General features: G+C 45.7%; 2 protein-coding genes across 6 annotated transcripts; one reads left to right on the forward strand and one right to left on the reverse strand.

Moving 5' to 3' along the window:
• Positions 1 to 6,045: 6,045 nt before the first annotated feature.
• On the reverse strand, positions 6,046 to 8,928 carry CCDC87 (coiled-coil domain containing 87). The gene has a single exon (XM_077329061.1). The coding sequence runs from the start codon at positions 8,799 to 8,801 to the stop codon at positions 6,213 to 6,215; it is 2,589 nt and encodes an 862-aa protein (XP_077185176.1). The 5' UTR covers positions 8,802 to 8,928; the 3' UTR covers positions 6,046 to 6,212.
• Positions 8,929 to 9,052: 124 nt separating this feature from the next.
• Positions 9,053 to 20,127, forward strand: CCS (copper chaperone for superoxide dismutase). Of its 5 annotated transcripts, none has more exons than XM_077329069.1 (8): positions 9,053 to 9,181; positions 13,084 to 13,156; positions 14,556 to 14,693; positions 15,175 to 15,355; positions 15,454 to 15,514; positions 17,669 to 17,746; positions 18,012 to 18,115; positions 18,840 to 20,127. In XM_077329069.1, exons 1-8 carry the CDS (start codon positions 9,140 to 9,142, stop codon positions 18,976 to 18,978), a joined length of 816 nt encoding a protein of 271 aa, XP_077185184.1. In that variant the 5' UTR covers positions 9,053 to 9,139; the 3' UTR covers positions 18,979 to 20,127. The 5 variants fall into 5 exon arrangements, with proteins under 5 accessions (XP_077185184.1, XP_077185212.1, XP_077185201.1 ...); XM_077329097.1 differs by having other exon boundaries at positions 9,162 to 9,287; XM_077329086.1 differs by lacking the exon at positions 9,053 to 9,181 and adding an exon at positions 9,299 to 9,626.
• The last annotated feature ends 4,545 nt before the right edge of the window (positions 20,128 to 24,672 follow it).

Raw genomic sequence — 24,672 nt, forward strand, 5'->3', positions numbered from 1 at the left:
GCCTACCTAGGTCCCCTTTCTTTGCCCCCCCCCCACAAGCCCATCATTGGCCATGGGGGGGTTTGACATGACCGCATATGGTCATATCCGATAAATGTTCTAGAAAATTTTAAAAACATACTAAAATTAACTCCCACCCATTCAGGAAACCCAGGGCCTGACCTATATTCATGAAATGTTCTGTAGTTGTGTTGGCTCACCTCAGACTGGTGTATTCCTACTGGATGAATGGCTACTTGGGGCAGAGTCCATGTCACACCTTGAATCCATAGGCATGCTGACCAAATTGGGGTTCCTTAGGAGAAATGTCTGTGCAATCCTGATAGATACATGGAATTATTAGAATCCATATACATTCCACAACTGGCTTTGCAACACTAGCCAATGAATGGCTACTGACATTGTCTCCCTGATAAGTAGATTCTGAAGTCAAAGGTTCTAAGTGGATCCAAAGATTATTGCAGGCTTCCTCAACTAGGGTTTTGTGGAACCCTGGGGTTTCTTGGTGGCCCTGGAAGGGTTTCCCAAATGGGTGGGAGTTAAATGTTTTAATTTTTAAAAAATATCCAGTGATATGACCATATAGTCATGTTGACCTCCCCCCCCCCCAAAAAAAAATGGCCTATGGAGTTAAAGAGCTATCAAATGATATTAGCATATGTTATCTTGTTGACCCCCACCCCAATGTACAGTGATGGGCCTGGAGGATGTGTGAAGGAGGGGGACCCTGGGTGGGCATATACACATCTATGTTTCCCAACCTTATTCTGCAGGATCATGCCAGTTCTGGGGCTTCTCGGAAGCCTGAACTTCCAGGGGGTTCTCAATGGAAGAAATGTTGAGCAAGGCTGGAACATGTGGCCTCTGCTATGGCTTCAATGCCTTTTGCAAAAGTATGAGGCTGCTGCAAAACTGGTTCAGGAACGAGACCTTGGTTTACTTGTGGATTGTAAGCTAAACATGAGCAGGCAGTGTGATGCAACGGTAAAAAAGGCAAATGCCGTTTTGGGCTGTATCAACAGGGGCATCACATCAAAATCACAAGATGTCATAGTCCCATTGTATACGGCACTGGTCAGACCACACCTGGAGTACTGTGTGCAGTTCTGGAGGCCTCACTTCAAGAAGGACGTCGATAAAATTGAAAGGGTACAGAGGAGAGCAACAAGGATGATCTGGGGCCAAGAGACCAAGCCCTATGAAGATAGGTCGAGGGACTTGGGAATGTTCAGCCTGGAGAAAAGGAGGTTGAGAGGGGACATGATAGCCCTCTTTAAGTATTTGAAAGGTCACTTAGAGGAGGGCAGGATGCTGTTTCCGTTGGCTGCAGAGGAAAGGACGCGCAGTAATGGGTTTAAACTACAACGATATAGGCTAGATATCAGGGAAAAAATTTTTCGCAGAGTAGTTCAGCAGTGGAATAGGCTGCCTAAGGAGGTGCTCCCCCTCTTCAAGCAAAGGTTGGATACACACTTTTCTTGGATGCTTTGGGCTGATCCTGTGTTGATCAGAGGGTTGGACTAGATGGCCTGTGTGGCCCCTTCCATGATTCTGAAATCTGAATTCTTAAGGGATCTCCATTGGATGACACCCCTCATTCCTAGACCATTCCACAGATCTCTGACACACCATTGCATCTAAACTTTAAAAATGGGACACCTTTAAAGTAGTTCCCCATGACATCGATACCTTCACTGATGCCTCGCCGTCTAGCTGGGAAATGCAGTGTGCTAATGGTGTCTCACAGGTTACTTTGTCTGGTTCTGAATCTAAGGTTCTTATAGATGAAGTTCAGGGCTATTGATTATACCCTTTTTAAACAGACTTGCTTCAAGGATCATGAATCCTCCTGTCCACAGACAGCATCAGAGCCCTGGAGATGATGACATAAAGCCACAGAGACCCATCTTTGTCTTTGCCACTCACATAGTGGGGGAACTCTGTATGCTCATTGACACCTGAAAAAGGGATGTCCATCACACACGAGAGTAGCCAATAACAAACCACTACCTGATGCCTATCTTCCATATAAGGGGCACCCCAGGCATAGATCATTTTGTACAAAATGCAATGTGGAATGTACCCAATTCTATTCCGGGGCACCAAGAGATTTGGAGTGCATTGAGTGTGCTTTCGAGTTTTCAATGGATTGGATGCCCTAATAGGACTTCCAAGGAGATGGAGCACACTACATCCTTGTAGTACCATATTTGTCAAGGAGGGCATGATCCCTTTATTAGGAAGGTTGGTGACAGGCTGCTTCATTGCCTGTCTCAGATGAGTTTCTCCCACATATAGATTGCCACCATTTCCCCAAAGGTCAGCAGCTCTGCATGATGGTTTGGCTGAGGGGTTCTGTCAGTGTTGACCTATTAGCCATTTAAACCATGGTAGTTTTTCCAGTCTCTTCTTTCATATAAGATATTCTTTCTTGTTTTTTTACCATTGAGAAACACCTAAAACATTCTTCAGGTTTCGAGAAGCCCCAGAAGTGGCATGATCATGCAGAATATGAGAAGCATAGCTGTGTAGATGCCAACCCAAGGCCCCTCCCCTTCCCACTTCCCTCAGGCCCCTCATTTGTGCGGGCAGGTCAACAAGATCACATATTAATATCAGTTGATAACTAACAAATTTAAAAAATGTGTAAAAAATTAACTCCCATTCATTGAGGAAACCCTTCCAGGAACAGTAAGGGTTTCATGAAACCTTGTTTGAGAAAGCCTGACATAAGACATCTTCTTCAATGGCCATTATTTTGAACCAGAGGGTGGAGAACTTGCTGCCTTATCTTGTGACCCTCTTTATTTGCCATTGCATCAAGATGGTGTAGTGGTTAAGAACAGTGGACTCTAACCCAGAGAACTGGGTTTGATTCCTTACTTCACATGCAGCTAGCTGGGTGACCTTGGGCTAGTCACAATTCTCATTCAGCCCCACCACAGGGGTGTCTCTGGTGGGGAGAGGAAGGCAATTGTAAGCCATTTTGAGACTCCTTCAAATAGTAGAAAGTGCGTTATAAAAAACAACTCTTCTAGTTTTAAAAACTACTAGTTTCAAAAAACAACTCTTCTAGTTCTTTACCTACAGGAGTATCTAATTTTCACCTAAGTGAGGAGGTCTTCCTTCCAACTCTCCCCCCCCCACACACACACACAATGACCTTGGAAGCAGAGAGCACATTGCACACATTAAATGTTTGCAAGTTCCTACTCTTTTATTTAGATAAAGTGTGGAACAAGTAGACAATATTAGTGGTCCCTGAAAGAGTTATACTAGCATACTCTGCCTAGAGTACCCCATTTGTATCTCTACACATTCTACATATGCCTTCAGGGCTGGATTGTCTCTGGAAGAAATCCATGGTGGGGTTACTTGGTCATATCAATGCATATTGTCTGCCTCTATTCCGTAAACCAACTCCCAAGAGAAAGGCTGCTGTAGGAAGAGAGATGCTTAAATCAGTTTGGTATGGAATAAGCTGATACCCTCCTGCATGGTGGTTGATCTTGCTATTCTCCCGTGGGACTGCAACAGAGCAAAGGGTGACACTTAAACTGTCAGACTGATTGATATAGAGATGGCATGTTCTCTTGACACCACTTCTGCTTTTGCATTAGACCTGTAACTCAATCTATGCGGGCCTTCCCTTGTCCCTACTCCGGAAGTTACAGCTGGTCCAAAATACAGATGCCAGAGTCCTCACCAGAACACTCATAAATGCCCTGTGCTCAGATAGCTGCATTGGCTCCCAATGGAATACTGGATTAGGCTCAAGGTGCTATTTTTGACCTTTAAGACCATTTGCAGTCCAGGCTGGTGTACCTGAGGGACCGCCTTTCTGAACATGCCCCTCAAAGAGTATTATGCTCCATCGGTTCTAATACGCTAGTAGCCCCTGGCCCAAGAGAGGTTTGCCTGGCCTCCACCAGGGTCAGGGCCTTTCAGTACTTGCCCCCATCTGGTGAGCGAGCTCCCAGAAGAGATGCGGGCCCTGTTGGACTTCATCGAGTTCCACAGATCCTGGAAGACAGAGCTCTTCTGCTGGACATTTGGTTGAAGCTGGGCTACAAGGAACTTCTAGGAGCTCCCTCCCCCGTAACAGTCTAGATGAGTGGAGTATTTCTTATTGGGCCTGGGAATAAAAGGATGCCAACTGCTGTTTTTAAATTGTTGTACACCTCCCCAAAACAGCTGTGCCAAGAGGGGTAGTTCTATATATTAATAAATCAAAATCAAATGAAATTGAACATTCAGATGGACAATTTCCACTCATTATGGTTTATCTGAATCCATTCTCAGCCTCCTGCACAGTTTGCGCCTGCTTTATGAAGCCCACTAGAACCTGCCTGTTTTCAGTTTCCCTCCCTCTGACAATAAAGTGGATTGGCTCAAATGGAGTTGGCTGAAGTTAAATCCAGCTAAGATGGAGGTCCTCTAGCTGAATCAGCATGCCATACGTGAGGTGGTGCAACTTCTAGCTCTTGACAGGTCCAATTGACAGCTGTGATGGGAGCCTGGGTGTGATTTTGGATGCCTCCTTAACAATAATGAACCTGCCAGGCCTCCTACTTCCTCTGACAGGCATGGCAATTTGCACCATACCTGTCAGCATCTGAACTAGCCACTGCAATCCATGCAACACGCTGTACTTAGGATCCCCAGCTCCAGGAATGTTAAATTGGCCTCAACTTGGGCCAGAGCTTTTTCAGCCCCAGCAGAATACCATGCCAGTGAGGTCAGGGGCCTACCAGACTTTAAACCATTTCACAGAGCTTGCAAGACAGAACTGTTCCGGCAGGCCTATGGTTGAGGCCTAGAAACAACTTTTTAGTTTGCTGGCCTCCCTGTCTACAACCCATTCACATAGTGGGATGAAAGTAATTCAAAAGAAATTCCATCTAAACATCTGGAAGAAGTTCCTGACAGAGCGGTTTCTCAGTGGAACAGGCTTCCTAGGGAGGTGGTGGGTTCTCCATCTTTGGAAATTTTTAAACAGAGGCTAGATAGCCATCTGACGGAGAGGCTGATTCTGTGAAGGCAAAGGGGTGGCAGGTTACAGTAGATGAGCAATTGGGATGTGAGTGTCCTGCAAAGTGCAGGGGGTTGGACTAGATGACCCATGAGGACCCTTCCAATTCTATTATTCTGTGTGGGGGCTCAGTATGCTCACTGACACCTTGAGCAGGGATCTCTGTCACGTTTTTTATTTGGGAAAGGCAGCAGTTTGAAATTGGTTTAATTATTTTATATTTATACTAGTAAAAAAGCCCATTGTATCCTAAATACATTGGGCGCTAGGAGGCTGGGGCAGAGTAAAAGGTGGCTTACCGGTTGCGGCGTCTTCTGGCTGGCGGCCATTTTCTTGATAGAGGCGGCGTGTATCCTGATGCAGGGGGCTCCGTTGTGCTGGGGCTTGACGCGGCTAGCCCCACCTGCCAGCAGAAGGCGGCCAGGGCCACCCATGGGCCGAGGCTCTCCCAAGCCTTCCCTCGGCCGGCGGAGCGGCTCCGCCAGCCGAGAGAAGGCCGCCATGGCCACCCGCCCCCGAGGCTCTCCCAAGCCTTCTCCCGGCCGGCGGAGCGGCCTCGCGGCGTCTACTATGCTGCGAGGCCGCTCCGGCGGCCGGGAGAAGGCGGCGCGGCCGACCGCTCACCTGTCGCTGTGCGGGTGAAGCAGGCAATGGCCTGCTTTGCCTGCTTCGGGCGGGATGGACACTTGGCTGCCTGCTTTGGGCGGGATGGCCCGTTGCCTGCTTCGGGCGGGATGGACACTTGGAGGGGCCAATCAGGAGCCGCTTCGCGGCCCCTGATTGGCCCCTCCGAGTTTTTATCCTGGACAGGGCCCGCCCTAACTCCTCCCACAGTGCCCTTACTGCTTTATTCAGTCCGTGGCGCTCTGCGCCACGGGGCTGTTTAAAGATTTCTTATGAATTAAAACCTAATAATCTATATTTAATTCTTTATGTCTTTAATCCTTTTGTAAGCTGCCCTGAGCCCTTGAGGAATGCAATAAACAAAGGAAAGTATGAATTAGCTGCTGGGGTTTGATTAAAAATATTTTTATTACATTAACATTGTTTGGTTGTGCTACCTGGCTGAAGAAAACCCTGGTAGAAAAACTATGAATGAATTTGGCATATACACAGAAAAGCCCTGAAATTGTCTCTTGATGGATCACTGAGGAACAAGAAAGTGGGCCATGATGCAAGTCTAAGTAAGAGGGGTCAATTTCCAGTGCTCCTTGCCTCTCTGGACTACTTTCTTCATGTTGCTAGCACGCCGCTCCTGTTGCAACCAGTACAGCATCTCGACTATGTCCCATTCCATCTTCTCCATGTATGGGCGTCCCTTGAAAGTCACAATGTCCTTGAATGTCTCTTTGATGTGATTCAAGATGACACAGAGCTCAGAATCATACCTGGACAACTCAGAGTACAGGTGGTTCCTGATTCTGGATTCTTTCATTCGCAACACAACAGACCTGGTAGCCCTGTTGAAGAAGCGGTTTGGATCTGAAGCACTTTGTTCAAAGCTTTCCAGTTCAGACAACAAGAGCTCCCGGTCTTGGATACACTGTGCTGCTATCTCCCAAGATCGGAGCATGTTTGGAAGCAGCAAGTAATATTTTTTGGAACTGTATTTAATTGCCATATCCAGCCTCTCCTGTTCAGTGAAATGTAGAACTGTCCACAGTCTTTCCAGTCTTCTTTGGAAGACCTTGAGCTCCTCCGTTTTGTGTTCATAGCCAATAAAAGTTCCTAATCCCTCCATCAAGATGGTGTTGAAGTTCCATTCCCCAGACTGGTATTCTTCCTTCTTAGACTGTAGTGCTGCAGCTTTCTTTCTCTCTTCTCTTTTCACTGCCTCCTGTTTTTTTATTTCACTTTCATCTAATACAGGGTGCTCCTCCTGCTCCTTCTCCTGCATCTGCTCTTCTTTGTCATAGTCATACAAATGAAATATCACTTGTAAATAGTCTGAATCCTTTGTACTGATATATTTCAGGTAATCATCAACGTTGAAGGTTGCCTTCCACCATTTGAGCCAAGAGGCACGCTGTTTTTTGGATAAGTTCTTTCTGACAGGTAGATTGGGGGTAGTGATTGTGTCTATTACTTCCTCAAGAATGAATGGTCCAGCCGGCAGAATTTTACTCAGCTCTTTGTTGATGACCTGCTCATTTTTTCTCCTGGTCAGTGTTGAAGAAGCAAAGCAGGCAGATAGTTCTATGTCAGTTGCAGCGGGCTCTATCAAGGCCCCTACATCAAACCTCTGGTAGTCTTTTGGGATGGTGTTCATTAGGTCCATGTATATCTTCTTGACTTCTTCCCCAGCAAAAAGACTTGCATCCAAAGTTCTGAGGGTAGTAATGTCTATTTCCCCCAGCAGGTGATTGTATACTGCTGTGTGTTTCTTTATGGCCACAGTTTCAAAGTAAGTTCTTTCGGATACCTGTAAATCTGCTGCCTTCACCACCACTCTGTTGTGAATGGTAATATTCATTGTGGCAGCTTGAGGATGACTGGCTCGTGCAGAAATGATGGTGTTTCTCCGCTCCTTCTCACTTTTGTGTTCCTGCTGTAGGGAACAAAGTATCCTCTGGAGCTGCTCGCAATGGACTTCATTAGACTTGCGCCATGTCAGGGCTTTAATGAGGGGAGGAAGCTCAGCCTCCTCATCCAGTTCAGCTCTCCGATGGCTGCTTTTCAGGACGGAACCTTGCACCAGCCTCCGGAGATCTTCAGCTAGGTTCTTTGACACCTTGAGTTCACCATCTTCTGTAGGCTCTGCATAGTGAGTAGGCAGATCAGGGGTAAGAGGACGAATAAATAAATCAATTCCAAGTTCATCTGCTAGGAGCTGCCCAACACGCATGTTGGGCAGAGACTTGCTCCTCTTGATGGGCTGATGAGTGCGTTCTCGCTTAGTCTTAGCTCCTGGGCTAGGGATAGGTGGACAAGGTGTGATTTCAGCACACACCATTCGTTTCCTGGGAACAGCCGGTCTTGACACTGGAAGTAAATGCTTAATTTTTTTTAAATCCAATGGGGGCAACTCTTCCAACTCCTTTATGTCTCTTGCTATTTTCTGCCTCAGTGATGGCAGATGAGGTTTGATGAGCTTGATGAAGTAGCTAATAGTGAATCCCAAGTGGCACCCCATGGAGTGAATGGAGACCCTCACGCTTTTCCTTCGGTGTTGTGGGGTCTTCATTTCCATCACCAGGCGATGTTGGACAGCAGACACTTTGAGGAAGGTGGAGCAGTCCAGAGAGAGCTGAGCAGCAAAGCGTGTGAGATTGGCACAGTCAGTGAAAACACCCAGGGATCGGGAGTGTTCCATGAGGCACAGATAGTGAAGGTAGAGATGCTGGCATACCAAGCCAATGTAGGCCACTAGGTTCTGGTAGATCTCTCGGTTTATCTGAGGAGTGAAGGCTGGGTCATACAATACATGCTGGACATCTTTCCAGATGCATTTCACTTCGGCCAGGATGACATCCTGAAAGACGCTCTGTGCTGTAGTGCAGACGGTCTCCCACTCTAGCCCTAACTCCATGCGCCCTTTGACCAGCTGCAGGAGGGCTGCCTGGGAGTGGGGCACAAGGGGCTTCTGCACAGAAGGCGAAGACGAGGAGGTCTCTTTCAGAACCGGTAACCTCAGCCGACTATTGGAAGCGGGAAAGAGGGACAGCGGAGCCAGGATGCGCTGGTATTGGCTGTGCAGCTTCTGAGTCGCCTGCTCTGTGTCTTCCAGGGCGTACAGCCCACGGTTGGAAAGCGAGAGGGAATGCGCCATAGCGAAGGCGGGAAGCTGGGCTTGCCAACGTATACAGCGGTAGCCATAGGAACGGTGCTCTGCAAGCGGCTGAGCCGGCTGGTTTCCGGACGGAACGCTGGACGCGTGACTCTTGTTTCCGTAGATCTAATGTAGCGACGGGACCGCTCAGGTTCCGCTCGCGGAGAGTGGGCGGGACTACACGTCATCGATCCGCCTTCCGGAAAAAGGAAGATCATAGAGACGGGCGTGACAATATTGTCTCTCAGACCGGATTTCCGATCTCTTGATGTTGTGTGTCCTGTTGAAAGGAGTCCGGGCGGGGAACGTTTCTCATTAGGAAAGGAAGGTGCTACGAAATGGAGGCGGCTTCTGGAGGGGCTGGCGGTGTCAGGTGTCGGGTGAGGAGAGACGTTCCCCCGCCCCGCCCCCAAATTATCCCTACGGAGGGCACTAAAACTGCAAATTATTTATTCCCCTGGGGATTGGCTTTCTGGCAGATGCAGAGTAGGTAGCAATTCAATAGGTGAAGCTTTATGTGTTGGGGAATTACTGTTGGATTTCTGCCTGCTGAGGAGCCGTTAAAAGCGCAGGAATAATTTAGAAAAACGCATAGGAAACTTTTCAGGGAAAAAGTTGCACTCTTTGTTAGTGAGGAAACCCGGTTGGGAAGAGAGATCTGATGACAGGGGGGTCTGAGGGGAAAGGCTGTAGGTGGACGAGAGATTTGGCCTGTAGGCTTTATGCGTCCTGCGGCAGGTGGAAGTAGCTCCGCTGAAGCAGAGCTAGCCAGCAAAATCGCCTCCCCCGGAGGTGAAAGACATTAAGCAATGGGCTAACATAAAGGTAAGCAGAAAAGAAAAACAACAACAACATGTCAACTACTAGCCAGTTTCTGGTGTTGGAGATTCTTGTAAAGAATAATTGGCTGGGTGAAACTTGCGCAAGGCTCTTATGTTTCAGTTATGTGTTACATGTTGGGAAACCTGGATGATCCGCTTCTATGATATAAATGTAGGCTGTATCCATGAATCATAGAAAATCAAAGGCAGACCGTGCAAGTCTTAACCCTCTTCCGGTGACCTTTAGATGCAGGAGAACAAGTGGGCAAAGATCATGCATCTGTTCAAAGAATGGGGGCTGTGGTTAAAAAGAGAGAGGGGTGGGCTTTACACAGTGAGAAGGCAAACAGCACATGCGCTTGGAGGAAAGTGGAATGACATGAGTAGGGAGCCAGATTCAAAATCAGACTCGGCCATGAAGGTAATTGTGTGAACCTTGGCTTGGTCATTCTCGCTCTCAGTCTAATCTACCTCCCAGGGGTGTTGTAAGGGCAAAATGGGAAAGAAAACTTCATGTGTACCACCCTGGACTCCTTGGAGGAAGGGTACTGTAGTATGATAGATACGTTATAATTAGAGGTTGCTGCTAGCTTCCAACCAAACCCCTGATAGACAGGTGTGGGGGGGTTAGATTTGTGTCCCTCATGATTTGCAGTGGGTTTGATAACTCAGTGTGGCTACCTGTCTGAGTGCACAAAAACAGGATGTGATCATCAGGCACCTGGTAGGTCTCAATCCACTCTTGGTGGACTGCATTTCACGTGTATAGTTCAGATATGTACATGGTGATTTATGTAAGAGGTATGGATGTAATAAGGTTGTGATAAAGGTAAATGAAATCAAATGGCGAATAACGCTGGGGTGGAATGCAATGTTAAGCATGAACCGAATATGGAAAATTAAAGATATTAATACAAAGTGCCTGCTAGTCAACAACATTGTCTTCCCCATAACAAGCTATGGATGCGAAAGCTGGACCATGAAGAAAGAAGACAGGAGGAAAATAGATGCTTTTGAATTATGGTGTTGGAGACAAATGCTGCAAATACCATGGACAGCCAAAGTTACCAACAAGATAGTTTTAGAGAGGAGCAAACCAACTATGTCATTAGAATAGAAGATATTACGGCTAAAGCTCACTTACTTTGGACACATCATGTGATCAAACTCATTAGAAAAATAATTAATGCTCGGCATGGTCAGCGGCAAAAGGAAATGTGGTTGCCAAAGGATCCACTGACTCAACACGATCAAAGCCAATATAGGGATGACCATGAACCAACTAAAAGAAGCAGTCATTGACAGAAACGTATGGCGCAAACTTTCCTATAGGATCGCCACGGGTCAGACACGAGTGAACGGATAACATCATTATCAAAGGTCAATGAAGTAAGTAAGAAATCTGGCCTTTTCTTAAACACTAAAAAGACAAAAATAATGACCACTGCAAAAAAACAGACATGTCATAATAACAATTGATGGTGAAGAGATTGAATACATTCAATAATTCATTTTTTCTTGGATCACAAATTAATGTGAGTGGCGATTGCAGCATGGAAATAAAACATCAAATTTCTCTGGGTCACTTAGCAATGATGAGCTTGAACTGAACATGGCAAAGCAAGGACTATCAAATATAGATTAGTTACCATAGATCTAACATGTTTCCAGTTGCCATTTATAGCTGTGAAAATTGGATGATTAAAAATTTGGACAAGAGAAGAATTGATTCATTTGAACTCTGGTGTTGAAGAAAGCTTCTGCAGGTTCCATGGACAGCGAAAGTCACAAACAAGGAAATACTACAGTGCCATAACATGTGATCCAACTCAATAGAGAAAGCAGTTATGCTAGGATTGGTCAGTGGAAATAGGAGAACAGGCCAACGGAGGGCACTGTCCTTGGATGGTATCGCACTGGACACTGGCCAGGTAGTGTGGGATCAGGAATCATGGCAACAGCTGTGCCATGGGATCGCCGAGAGTCCCAATGCAAAACCAAAAATGGAAACCAAAACCCAATCTAAGCAGAAAAGTTAAGAATCCAAAAGTTGAGCTGCATAAATAATTTTTGAAATGTTCAGATATTTATTACATAAAGTGCACTAGTTCAACATATAAAAAACATAGTCATCAGAATTTAAAAACATCACATTTTGAACTACGCATGGAATAGACCAACATAGAATGGTCCAAGCGCGTTTCGACCCCGAGGGGTCTTCCTCAGCGGTCAAATTATTATGAGGAATGCACTCATTTATAAAATCAAAGGGCTTGCTGGGTGTTAGGTGCTGCTCTTTCTGACACACGTGGGAATGCACTGCCGACTGAGAGCTGGGCAAAAGCAGAGAGTAGTAGCCTCTGGAAGTACATATTTTAGAGGGTGGCCTCCAAATCAGATATCTTTATATTAGAAAGACTAGTTGCAGCAACATTCTATGTTGGTCTATTCCATGTGTAGTTAGAAATGTGATGTTTTTAAATTATGATGACTATGTTTTTAATATGTTGAACTAGTGCACCTTGTGTAATAAATATTTGAAAATTTTAAAAATTATATATGCAGCTCAACCTTTGGGTTCCTAACTAAATCGCCAAGAGTTGGACATGACTGAATGGCTGATGACAACAATTACCAGGATGACTCTGTTATACTCCTTTATAATGAGGCACATCTGTTCCTATGAATGCATCTGGACATTTTGCTTCACACTGCTAAGGTATATAACAAAAAACTTGTAGTTATGCAGTGGCCTTTCCCTCATTCCCATTAGCAGAAAGGAGCTCCAAGATCTAATGTATTAATTACCAGAGTGTGTCATATTTGTAGCGCTGTATTCCTCAAAGGCCTGTCAGTGGCTATTAGCCATGGTGATGAATGTAGGAAAACATCAAGCTCTATGGCCTGTTTGTTGGCCCTTCAGAGTAACAGGTTGGCCACTGTATGAGACAGGATGCTGGTCAAGGTCTGATCATTGGTCTGATCCAGCAGGGCTTTCTTAAGGCTTATTTTAGTTTTGATGAAAAGGCAAGTAGAGATACAGTCACATACCTGTTCTAAGTATATTTAAAGTTGACCATTCTGTTTCTCTCTAGCCCATGCTCCAAGGAACTGGAGTGGTTAGGGCCAACAGATCCATCCTCTGATAGCAATGCCTTCCCTAGCACAGAGCTCTCACTTTTGCATCAGGAAACGTTTTCTTATAGAATCATAGAATCATAGAGTTGGAAGGGGTCATTGCTATTAGTAGAACACCTCTGTGTGATTCAGCCCAGTTTTTTTTATGAGTGGGAAGCTGCTTTTTGTTTGAGTGTTATTTCTTACTAGATCTCCTGGCATAGTGTCTGGGAATAGCAAATACTGTTCTATGCATAGATCATAAGTTCATGATATTTATTTTTTCCTGTAAGCTGACTTTTCTCAGTAACTTTGGCCTAATGCAATGCTTCTCTTTTATGCAGCTGGAGTTTGCTGTCCAGATGACCTGTCAGAGTTGTGTGGAGGCAGTGCAGGCAGCTCTTCAAGAAGTACCAGGTAAGGTGAATGGCTGGGCTTGCTCTTCTAAGCTCCATTCATGCAGCCAGTGTTCTTTCTTTCCTGAGATCCCCCCTCCTACACGCATGAAAATGCACAATAACTTTTTAAAGGCTTTATAGGAACAGATAAATTATTCCATCATCACCATGTTTTCAGAGAACAGCTAGACAAGGTAACCCAGAACTTTCACAGTCAAGAACATGATGAAAGAGAGAGGAGAAAGAGCATGATCTGTAGCAAGTATAGCTTTTTCCGGTGCTTAAGGCTTCTTTCCGGACTTTTCCTACCTTTTGATCATGGAGGAGCCCCTGATATAATTTTTCAGACTTCAAGGAGCCCTGGAAGTTGTCAGGTAGCCACACCTCCCTGCTATGCCCCCAGGAAGTGACATCACTATCTGTGCTACAGGCAGGCTAGAGGAGAACTGAGGGGGACGCAGAGAGAAGGTGGTTTAAGGTGGGAGTAGGCATGCAGGCTCTGCCCCCTCCCAGGCACAGAAACCACAAAATAGCTCACTCATGCGTGGGAGGGAGAGCAATGGAAGTGCCCAGTTCCCTAGCTGGTGACCAAGTCCATTAAGGCAGGAGGGGAAAGGCTGCCAACCCCCTCCAGAGCTCCCACAGACCCCTGAAGGGGTCTTTAGACCCCTGGTTGGGAATCTCTGCTCCAGCTGCAAACATATCCTGTATGAATTGCTCTAATCTATTCTGCGGAAGCGCATTCCTTTTGGTTAATATGCATGTGTGCAAACATTGTTGGACCATAAGGAAGGCCAAGCGTCAAAAGAATTGAGGCTTTTGAACTCTGGTGCTGGAGAAGACTCTTGCGAGTCCCTTGGACTGCAAGGCGAACAAGCCGGTCAGTCCTAGAGGAGATCAGCCCTGACTGCTCCTTAGAAGGCCAGATCCTGAAGATGAAACGCAAATACTTTGGCCACCTCATGAGAAGGAAGGACTCCCTGGAGAAGAGCCTAATGCTGGGAGCGACTGAGGGCAAAAGAAGAAGGGGACGACAGAGAATGAGGTGGCTGGATGGAGTCACTGAAGCAGTCGGTGTGAACTTAAATGGACTCCGGGGAATGGTAGAGGACAGGAAGGCCTGGAGGATCATTGTCCATGGGGTCACGATGGGTCGGACACGACTTCGCACATAACAACAACAAGTGCAAACATTGTTGCTCAGTTCTGTCTGTTTTTTTTTTAAACTTTGTAACCTGTAGTGACATGAAAAAGAATTTGGTAGGACCTGGGGTAGTGATGGTGGTCAATAAAATTGTGTACACCGTCATCATCATTTTATTTCTAACCCGCCCTTCTGAGTCACTCAGGGTGGGTAGCAGCAGAGTAGATGCATCACATTGGCATCCATCTCTCACTTGGCCTTCCTTTTGTTCCAGGCATCCAGCTGCTTGATGTCAATCTAGATTCCCAAAGTGTGCTGCTAGAGACCAGCCTCCAAACAGAGAAAGTCCACAGCCTTTTGGAAAGCACTGGACGCAAGGCTGTGCTAAAAGGAATGGGAGGCACTATGCCACGTAAGTCCCAGCCCGCTTCATAGAATCATAGAATCATAGAGTTGGAAAGGGCCATACAGGCCATCTAGTCCAACCCCCTGCTCAATGCAGGATCAGCCCAAAGCATCCTAAAGCATCCAAGAAAAGTGTGTATCCAATCTTTGCTTGAAGACTGCCAGTGAGGGGGAGCTCCCCAACATTAGCCCTTTCTCAAATATGTGTACAACAAAATTACATTTTTTTTAAAAAAGGCTTTCAAGAACCATGGGTTTTCCTCTCTTAGATGATCTCTTGGATTTGTAGTTCTGTCAAGAATTAGTGATCAGTATAAACAAATAAATTACTACAGAGAATAACTGTGCTTTTGAGAGTGCATATCTGGCAGTGTATATCCTGGGTTCAAGTCCTACTGCTGCTGTAGATTTTTCAGCTGTGTGGTCTGTACTCAAGAAACTATGAATGAGAAGTACACTCTTTTGATTTTTTTTCCATTCCCTTGTAGAGCCATTTGGCAGCGCAGCAGTGGCTATAATATCAGGCCCTGGATCAGTGCAGGGTGTGGTGAGGTTCTTGCAGATGTCCCAAGAGAAATGTCTCATTGATGGCACCGTGGATGGTTTGGAGCCAGGCTCACATGGCCTGCACGTTCACGAATTTGGGGACATCACCAGTTCCTGTGACAGGTGAGAAGAACCATGCATCATCCTTTGGGGCAGAGGGCGGGCGGTGGGTTCATCTTTCTGAGTGTCAAAATCCCCACTTTTGCTTCTGCACGACACAGCTGTGGGGACCACTTCAACCCTGATGGGAACTGCCATGGGGGCCCACAGGACCTGTACAGGGTAAGTTGCTGCCCGTCTGCATATAGAACACTCCCTTCACAAGCCCCTAGTATGGTCTCATTTGGAATCTTGCACACAGTTCTGATTGCCACAGCTCAAAAAGGATATTGAACAGGAGTGGGGAGGGGGAGAGAAGAGCTGTCATGATCACAGGGCTGGAATTCTTGTCCCATGTGGCAATGCCTAAAGCATTTGGGGTTTTTTAGTTTAGGGAGAAGATAGTGAATGCGGAGTGAGATCTCTAGGGATGGGCATGAACTGGGCTTTAGCAGTTCGGTCTATGCTTCGTGGCTGAACCACAACCAAACCATGACCCATAGGAACCGGGAGGCTTGGTTTGTGAAGTGACCCAGTTCATATCAGTTCACGAGCCATCTCAAGTTTAGGTATAGTTTCGTTTTTAATATACTTTGATGACAAAAAAGAAAAGGAAGAAGAAAAAGTTTACAATACATTAAAGATATTTCTCTCAGCCCCCAAAGAGAAATACAGTCTCGATAAAACAGATCTAAAAGACACCTTTCTGATACAACCAAGGCATAGTACATTTTTTAAAAATTCTAAAAAACAATTCCAATTTCAAGATATTTCTCAGGAGGTTTTTTATTCCAGTAAATTAGTTAGCTTTGCCATCGTGACAAATTCTCCAGTTTTGTCCAGCCACATGTCCAGCAGTCCAGGCAGTTGCTTCCATCTTTGCGCCACAATGAGTCTGGCTGCAGCTGTTGCATGAAAGAAGAATTCTCTTAATTGTTTAGGCAGATTTAAAGGGGGGGGGAGAAATGTGACATATATTTAGAATACAATGGGAACTGAAAGTTCAAGATTTTTTCCATTAGAGCATGAATTTTTGTCCAAAACTTTTTAAAGGAGTCATAAGGCCACCATCCTTATCCATGGTTCCTCTATATATTTCTGAAACAGCCTGGGGGGTGGAACGTGTTTGGCTGTCCGAGTTGGAGTAGGGCCAATCACGGTGTAGCCAGCATTTGGCCCTGCCCCCCCAGCTCCCATCCTCCCTCCCTGAACGCTAGCTGTGTTCCTCTCAGACACACCAGAGACAGAGAGAGACACACAGAGCCCTGCCAGACCAAACACAAGCCCTCATTAATTCCTATAGCTCCTGCTGTGAGGGAGGAAGAGAGAGACACAGACAGAGCTGCCCCAAGCTGCTGACCAGCCCTGCTTCCCTCCTAAGAACGAGCCCTAATTACCTGCTATGGCTCCTGCTGCGAGTTGCACTGAGAGACATGCAGGGAGAGGGAGACAGAGAGACACAGAGAGATCTGCACCTCCTGGTGTCCCCTTGGTCCTAGCGCCCATTGCATTCCTGGTTGCAATGGGCTTTCTTGCTAGTATATGATAAAATGAACCTAGAATATCATAACACCTCCAACATTTCTTATCAAATCAGTTTGACATCCTGTTTATACCCTTTGGTGTAAGAGACATTTAAAGTTTAAAGCCCTTTCTGCTTCCCATGACTTTTCACAGGGAAGCTTAGCAGGAAACTCCTGTCTTTTGCTACCAGTTGTTTGGCTTAAATGGTTGCAAGACAGTAAAATTAAACTGCTGGGGGTTTTGTGAGTGAAAACTGCCATGAACTGCATCAGAATATGTGGAAGTTTATAGTCATTCTTCAGTTCACAAAAATTGCTTGGCGAATCACCAAAAAAATTGTGATGAATTTTAGTCCATCAGCTGATTCATTCCCATGCCTAGACTACACAACTGTGCAATGTGTAGGCAGTAGCTAGAAATTTTTCTCTTTCCCACCATGCTAGAACTTGGGGCTGCCATAAAAATTTGCCAATAGCCGCAAGATGAACAAAAAGAAGTGCTACATATAGAGTGCTACATATAGATTTGCAGGCCTCAGTGCCAGGAGATGTGCTGGTGGCCACTGGCCTAGATGGATTTGAAAAGGAGTTGGACCGACTTATGGAAGACAGGTCTATTGTCGGCTATTAGCTGGTATAGCGAAAAGGGGCCTCTGGATTCAGAGTTGCAATGCTCCTGATTGACAGGTGCTAGCTGCTGCCTCTAGGCACTGCTTGTGGGTTTCACTGACTGAACAGTGCTGCAAATGAATACTGGTCTAGATTGACCATTGGTCTGGTCCAGCATGGTTTGTCTTGTGTTCCTATGTTCCAGCATGCTGGGGATCTTGGGAATATCCTGGCTGCTGATGATGGAAGGGCTTCTTTTCGGATGGAAGACAGCCAGTTGAAGGTGAGACCATATAGAGCAAATGAGCCATCTGATAAATTATTTTAGCAAAGGCCTTGTATTGTAAGGCAATGATATGCTTAGGATATGTCTGTGAAGCCTGGCTTATAATTGCATGATCTAATCCACAGATATCCACTCCAGGCTCTGGAATTCCACTGCCAAATTGTTTGAGTTCCATTGGGCTTTTAATTTGCTTATCACCTGCTTGACTGGGATGACAGTTGGCACAAGACGAGTCCCAGTCATTGCTGTTCTTCCCTCTTAGGTCTATGACATCATTGGGCGTTCCTTGGTGGTAGATGCAGGAGAGGATGACTTGGGACGTGGCAGGCACCCACTCTCAAAAGTTACGGGCAATTCAGGCGAGAGGTAAGAAATTAAGGTATAGACTTGGGCCAGGTGTTCTCCTTGTGTCTTCCAAGCTGAAAAGTGCTAAACTCTACAGTTTGATGGGGTGGGAAGGGCTGGGACCCACTGGGGAGGGGAAGGAGATGAGAAAATGGAACAGGCTGGTTCCCTCTTGCAACTGGAGGAAGCTTTGGAAATGTAAATGTTTATGTGCATTTGGAGAAGGGAAAGACATGGAATAGTGTTGCTTCCAGCTCAAGTGTAAGATAAATATCTATATCCATACAAAATTTGTGTGTAATAATTTCAGAGGTGTTGCTGTTTTAGTCTGTTAGAGTGAAAATAAACAGAAGTGGTGCTGCTAAGATTTATCTTATTAGTGCTTAAGATGCCACTGTTTATTTTCATTTTGTGCTTGAAATCTAAAGACTGTGCCACATAAGATCCAAAAATATTGCTGTTGTTTATTTTGCTTAAGTATTTTTTGCTTCTGCTAGCTGTGGAGAAGGGCAAAGCTCTCCATGTGGCATGGAACCTTCAGTCCTGTTCAGCTCCTGTCCTCGTGAGGCCTCAGTTGACATTGCTCACACATTCAGCTTTCTCTCTGCAGCAATCAGGACTAAAACCTTGCTTTAAAAAAAAAGGGGGGGGGTTTCTGAATTGCACACTGGAGAAATGTGGAATGCACACCATCCTGGCCCAGCCCTTTCCAACCTTATCCAACCCTCTGTTTCTTTGCTTTCAGAGTGGCCTGTGGAATCATTGCTCGCTCTGCTGGCCTCTTCCAGAACCCCAAGAGAGTATGTACCTGCGATGGAGTGACACTGTGGGAAGAACAAGAAAAATTGGGCAGGAAGGCAGCTAGCCAGCCAGCTCATCTTTAAGATATCTGGCTGACCCTGCACCACCTCTGCTGCAGATTTATCGGTCTGTTTGGCATAAGACTCTTTAGGGCACTTGTGCTGAAGGGGTGTGCTTGTGGCCGGTTGCAACAAGGCCAGTCAGGCCTAGTCACCTTGATACCTATGCCTAGCAGTGACATAAGTGGGGTGGGCATATTGCTTTCACAAGTGGCAATGATTGGGCAGCCACTCAGCGTATGGCCCTGCAAACTCTACTCTGTATAGAAACATTCCAAGAAAAGCATTGACTCTCTGGATGGAGGCTTCTGCATGCACATTGTTTCCCCACTCTGGTTGCGTGGCCATCTTTTCCTAATCCTCCCACTTTTTCCTGGTCTCTTACGGGGTTGATTGTAGCAAACAGCAATAAATTAGGTGCAGCTACATGGATGCACAGTAAAGGCAAAAACTTAGCCTGTTGTATAGCTGCTGGTTATTTGAATTAAAAGCTTTGTGGCCTAGCTGGGGAGGAGGCGACATCTTGGAAAGGTGTAAGTGGCCCTTGCTGTGAAGGAGTATCCCATCAGTTTAATCTTTCCTTTGAATTAGGAAAATGTGTGGAAGGTGGCTATGCTGCTTTTTTATGGGGAATTGTTTTTACCCTTCGGTGTCTCTGGTTGATACATGAATTCAGTGGGTGTGTTTAACATTAACTTCTAAGTATTGTACAAAAGTGCCTTAATTTCAGACATGCTTACTTGATTCCCTTTTGAAACACTGTCTTCCCTGTTGTGAGAGGCTGGCAGGATGTTGGGGCAACATGGGAAGGAGGATCACCCTCAGTGATCCTGCATACAAAGGTACTTTACAAACATAGATTACTCTTTTGGCCACATACTTGCAATCATCTTTCTCCCACTGTCAGTGCATCCTGATAAACAAAATGAGGGATCATAAGCCAAGGCAGAAATTATGAGTGACAGCACTGCAAAGGGTCATTTATTCTGGAGTGATTAATACAAAATTCAAGGGTGTAATTGTCTGGGAATTGTAGCAGATTATTGAAGAAGGGAATCTCTTTTGCTTTGTATGTTGGATGGAGGGAATGTTAAGAGAGAATTCTCAGGTGTGCATTCTCTAGGCCCATTGTGATCTTAAATCAATCATTAAATTTTGCATTCTTACACGGTACTTCCGGGTCTCTTGTTAATTTCAGGCGATCCTTGTTCTGTGTCTGTGTGTTTCTGAATAAGAAGTTTTTGTAGAGTATTTTCAGGATTCCTGAAAGATGAACTCTTCTAATCTCAGAGGGCTGTTATGGTTACTGTTGAACAAAGTTTGAGTCCAGTGACAAGTTTTATTCAAGATAGAAGCTTTCGTGTGTATGGACACTTCTTTAGATACAGCGAAACAGAATTTCCTCAACTATGACATGTAGGTATAGAATGGGCAATAAATTAGCATATATTATAATGATGATTAACAGATTTCAGGTCCAAACAGAAATAACAAGCTGAGTTTATAAGGTTACCATTTATTTGGGTTAAATTGGGGGGGGATAGTGAAGGAAATAAATATGGCGATTGGAGATGAATGGGCAGATGTATTAATGGCAGAATACTGAGAATGATTAACTGAGAGCCAGTTAGGAGTGTGGACTTCTAATCTGGCATGCCAGGTTCGATTCTGCACTCCCCAACATGCACCCAGCTGGGTGACCTTGGGCTCGCCACAGCACTAATAAAACTGTTCTAACCGAGCAGTGATATCAGTGCTCTCTCAACCTCACCCACCCCACAGGGTGTCTGTTGTGGGGAGAGGAAAGGGAAGGCAACTGTAAGCCGCTTTGAGCCTCCTTCGGGTAGAGAAAAGCGGCATATAAGAACCAACTCTTCCTCTTCTCCAACTGAGATGCTACCATTACCATCACACTGTAGCCACCTCCTCTTGAACAGGGAGGCATATTTTTCTTTGAAGTGGGGTAATTAACAGGCTGGCTCGTGGCAGTTTACATACCAATCTACCATTCCAAATTCCATTACGTTCTTCTGTTCATTATGTTACATTGCCATCTACTATTCAAATTATTATCTCAAATAAGAAATAAAATAAAGAGCATGTATGGCACTTCGGGGGATTGTTAAATAGGCAGATATACAGGCTGAATGAATTTAGCATATACAATACGATAAAAAAAACAATATCCCTGTTGAGCCCTGGGGGTCCATTGTTTTGAGTGTTGTAATGACTTACAATTCAGCGCTTTTCCTTTCCAGTCTGTTCTTGAAGTTCCTTTGTAATAAAACAGTTACTTTGAGTCACCCATTGAATGTCCTGGAAGACTGAAGTGTTTTGTCACAGATTTCTCAGGCCCATTCCGCACCAGGATCAATGTTGCAAATTGGTTTCGGAACGAAAAAACGCCATTTTAAATAATGGAATTTGTCGTTATGCATACCTGCCTTTGTAGTGGAATCCAGTTGTGTTTCAATCATTTCCCACGGGTTTCCGGTCTCGGCAAAAATCGCTATCCAGGAAGTGATGTTTGCCGCGCTTTGTCCCGCCCCTGGCCGTCAATCAAACGAGCAGCCAATGGGCGGCCGTTATCATGCTCCCGAAAGCCCCTTTCCCTTTAAGGCAGGTTAAAAAAAAACACACACGTTGCAACGAATCTGTGTTGATTCGTTGCAACGAAGAGACTCATCTAGCTGGCAGGTGGCGTGTGAGCTGCTGAGTGGAAAAAAAATCCCCCCCCCCGTGCACGGGCACGATTTTCGGCCGAAAATAAAGGGAACCAGCAAAAGGAGCTGTGTGGTGCTTGGTGACTTAAAACAGCTCTGTGGATGGACTGCAGCCGGGGAAGCCTCGCTGGGTGAATGAAAGCTCACCGGCCTCACCGGAGTGAGGGCGGAGCTATGGCACTTAGATAGCTCGAATACTTCGAGCTCCTGTTCTACTGAGGGTCAATCGCTGCTGTGATTGACAGAATCGGGTTTTGGTTACGCAAACCCACCCACCATCAACTCAGGAATTCCTTGTGAATCTCTGGGGCCTCTCTGTTCCGCAGGGAAATTAATATTCCCTGGAACGCAAGCTCAGTGTGCACAGGGTCCAGTAAGTGCCGTTCGCCATTTTAAAACTTTCATCTTTCCTTACAACTCTGCAATCTACACAGCTCTTACTCTAATCTTCAAAGCTAATTGGATTCCTCCTTGCAAGACTTTTGACTCATCACAACTCCGGAGTGAAAACAACTGGCAGACATCAGATCAAGCCTACAAACAGTGAGTGGGGGTTTCCCTCGGCACCTTCTCTCCTGGAACAAACTCTTGGCGTGCAAAGCTGCTTTCTTTAATTTAAGCAAGCTAGAGAGACAGGAAGATATGTGAGAGAAGGTAAAGAAAGGAGTTAAGGTAGCCAGAACATCCCCTCGCCACTGCTTATAAATCGGAGATTGAAAAAATAGATACAAGAATCTTGCGAGAGCTGCTTGCCAGAACGAGAACTGGCTCGGAAAAGCTTCAACAGGTCATTAAAGCGACGGACGACAGCTGGTGAGACATTACTTTAATATCAAAACAGACTGTTGCTCTTCGTTTGGACACCGTAGGACCTCTACTGGTTATATGCAAAATTGCCTACAAAATGTCCATGCTAAAGAGATTTGCTTATCTACTGGAACTACAGACAGAAGACCTGAAAGCACATATAGATGGCTTGCTTAAAGATATGCTCAAGGAGTTCAAGGGTGGTAAGGAAGAAGTCTCCAACAGGAATGATGAATCAATAACAGTGGCTGATGATAGCTCTAAACAAGGTGAAGATATGCTCAAGGAGTTCAAGGGCGGCAAGGAAGAAGTCTCCAACAGGAATGATGAATCAATAACAGTGGCTGATGATAGCTCTAAACAAGGTGGAAAATTACCAGTAGAAGAGAAATTGGAAACTATGGAGAATGAAAAGGGGATGCCGGAGCTTTGCAGCCTAGATAAGGACTCCCTACCCAAGAAGACATACAGCCACTCCAAAACAACAGTATACAAGAACCAATCAAAAGATATATGGATCTGCTGTGAAAGTAATCGACTGAAAGGAGCTTCTTGGAAAAAAAACTGTACTGATATTGGAGCCCAGGAGGTACAACTGTTTCAAGATTCACCGATGTATACTGTCAGACGCACAGGAAACTCACAACAAAACTTATTCAAAAGAAAAGAGTTTTATTGATTAGCACTATACGCATTGGACTGAAAGTCAAATCTGACCAGAGGCCAGATTTGCCCCAGCTTATCAATACATTTCTCCCGCCCAAAACTTGACAGTTCCTAAGGAGGGGGGTAGGAGAGAAAAGACATGTGTGTTAAAACAACAGGATTCCATTCTCCCAGCCTTGAGAGAGGTGACAACAACCCTGTGAGCCCACAACAAGATAAAGGTTAACATAACATCACTACTCTACTTTATAGCTTACAAACTACAAGGCCAGGGCAAGCAGGCGCCAGGCCCAATCAAGCAATATAACTGACATGGAGGAACTCAGGCTAATTTATGACAGAGATTCTACAATCCTGACATCCCTCCGCATTAAAACTAACTCACTCCCCCACCTAGCCGGCATCCACCGGGCGAGGACAATCAGGGAATGCTCGATGGAAAGCCCGGAGAAGGCGGGGCGCCTTCACATTCCCAGCCTCAACCCACTCCTTGTCCCCAGAGGGAAAATCTTTCCAATCGACCAAATACTGGAGGCGACCCTTATGCATACGAGAGTCTAAAATTTGGTTAACTTCATAGTGGGTGTCTTTGTCGATGTATATCGGCACAGGCGTAGCTGGAGGAGGGTGCCATTCATCCGGGACGGGAGCTCTCCGCAGCAGGCTGGAATGAAAAACCGGATGCACATTCCTATAAGTCTTTGGTAAAGCAAGTTCCACAGTTACAGCATTTATTAGTTTAACCACTTTAAATGGGCCCACATATTTAGGGCCAAACTTCTTGGATTTTTGTTGACACCGCAAATTCTTTGTGGACAAATAGGCCAGATCTCCCACTTTCCATTCTGGTGCAGGTACCCGTTTTTTATCTGCCTGGGCTTTATAGGCCTGTTTCGCCCCTTTGAGGCTGGCAACTATCTCCGGCCATCCTGCACTGATGGTTGCAGCCCACTTATTAATGTCAGGGGCTTCGGTGGAGCTAAGTTCCCAAGTGGGTGCTGCCACTAAATCAGTCCCATACACCACCTTGAAGGGGGATACCCCCGTTGAGGCGTGGGCCCCATTGTTATAGGCAAATTCAGCGAGTGGCAGTAAGGAAACCCAGTCATCTTGCTGATGATTGATAAAGCAGCGCAGATATTGCTCCAAGATCTGGTTGACTCTCTCGGTCTGGCCATTTGACTCGGGGTGATAGCCTGAGGTGAGGGCTTGTTCTATGCCTAACAACTTCAGGAGCTCCCGCCAGAACTTGGCAACGAACTGGGGGCCCCGATCCGTCAGAACACGTGTCGGGATCCCGTGCAGACGTACCACGTGGTTTATAAACATTGAAGCCAATTTGGCTGCAGTAGGCAAGGCCGTGCACGGGATAAAATGAGCCTGCTTTGAAAAAGCGTCCACTACCACCCAAATGACGGTTTTCCCTTGACTGGGAGGTAAGTCCGTAATAAAATCCATAGTGACATCCGTCCAAGGCCGAGAGGGGGTGGGCTGGGGCTGCAACAGCCCTTTTTTCTTTCCC

Source organism: Paroedura picta, chromosome 1 (assembly GCF_049243985.1).
Source record: "Paroedura picta isolate Pp20150507F chromosome 1, Ppicta_v3.0, whole genome shotgun sequence".
Taxonomy (NCBI): Eukaryota; Metazoa; Chordata; class Lepidosauria; order Squamata; family Gekkonidae; genus Paroedura; species Paroedura picta.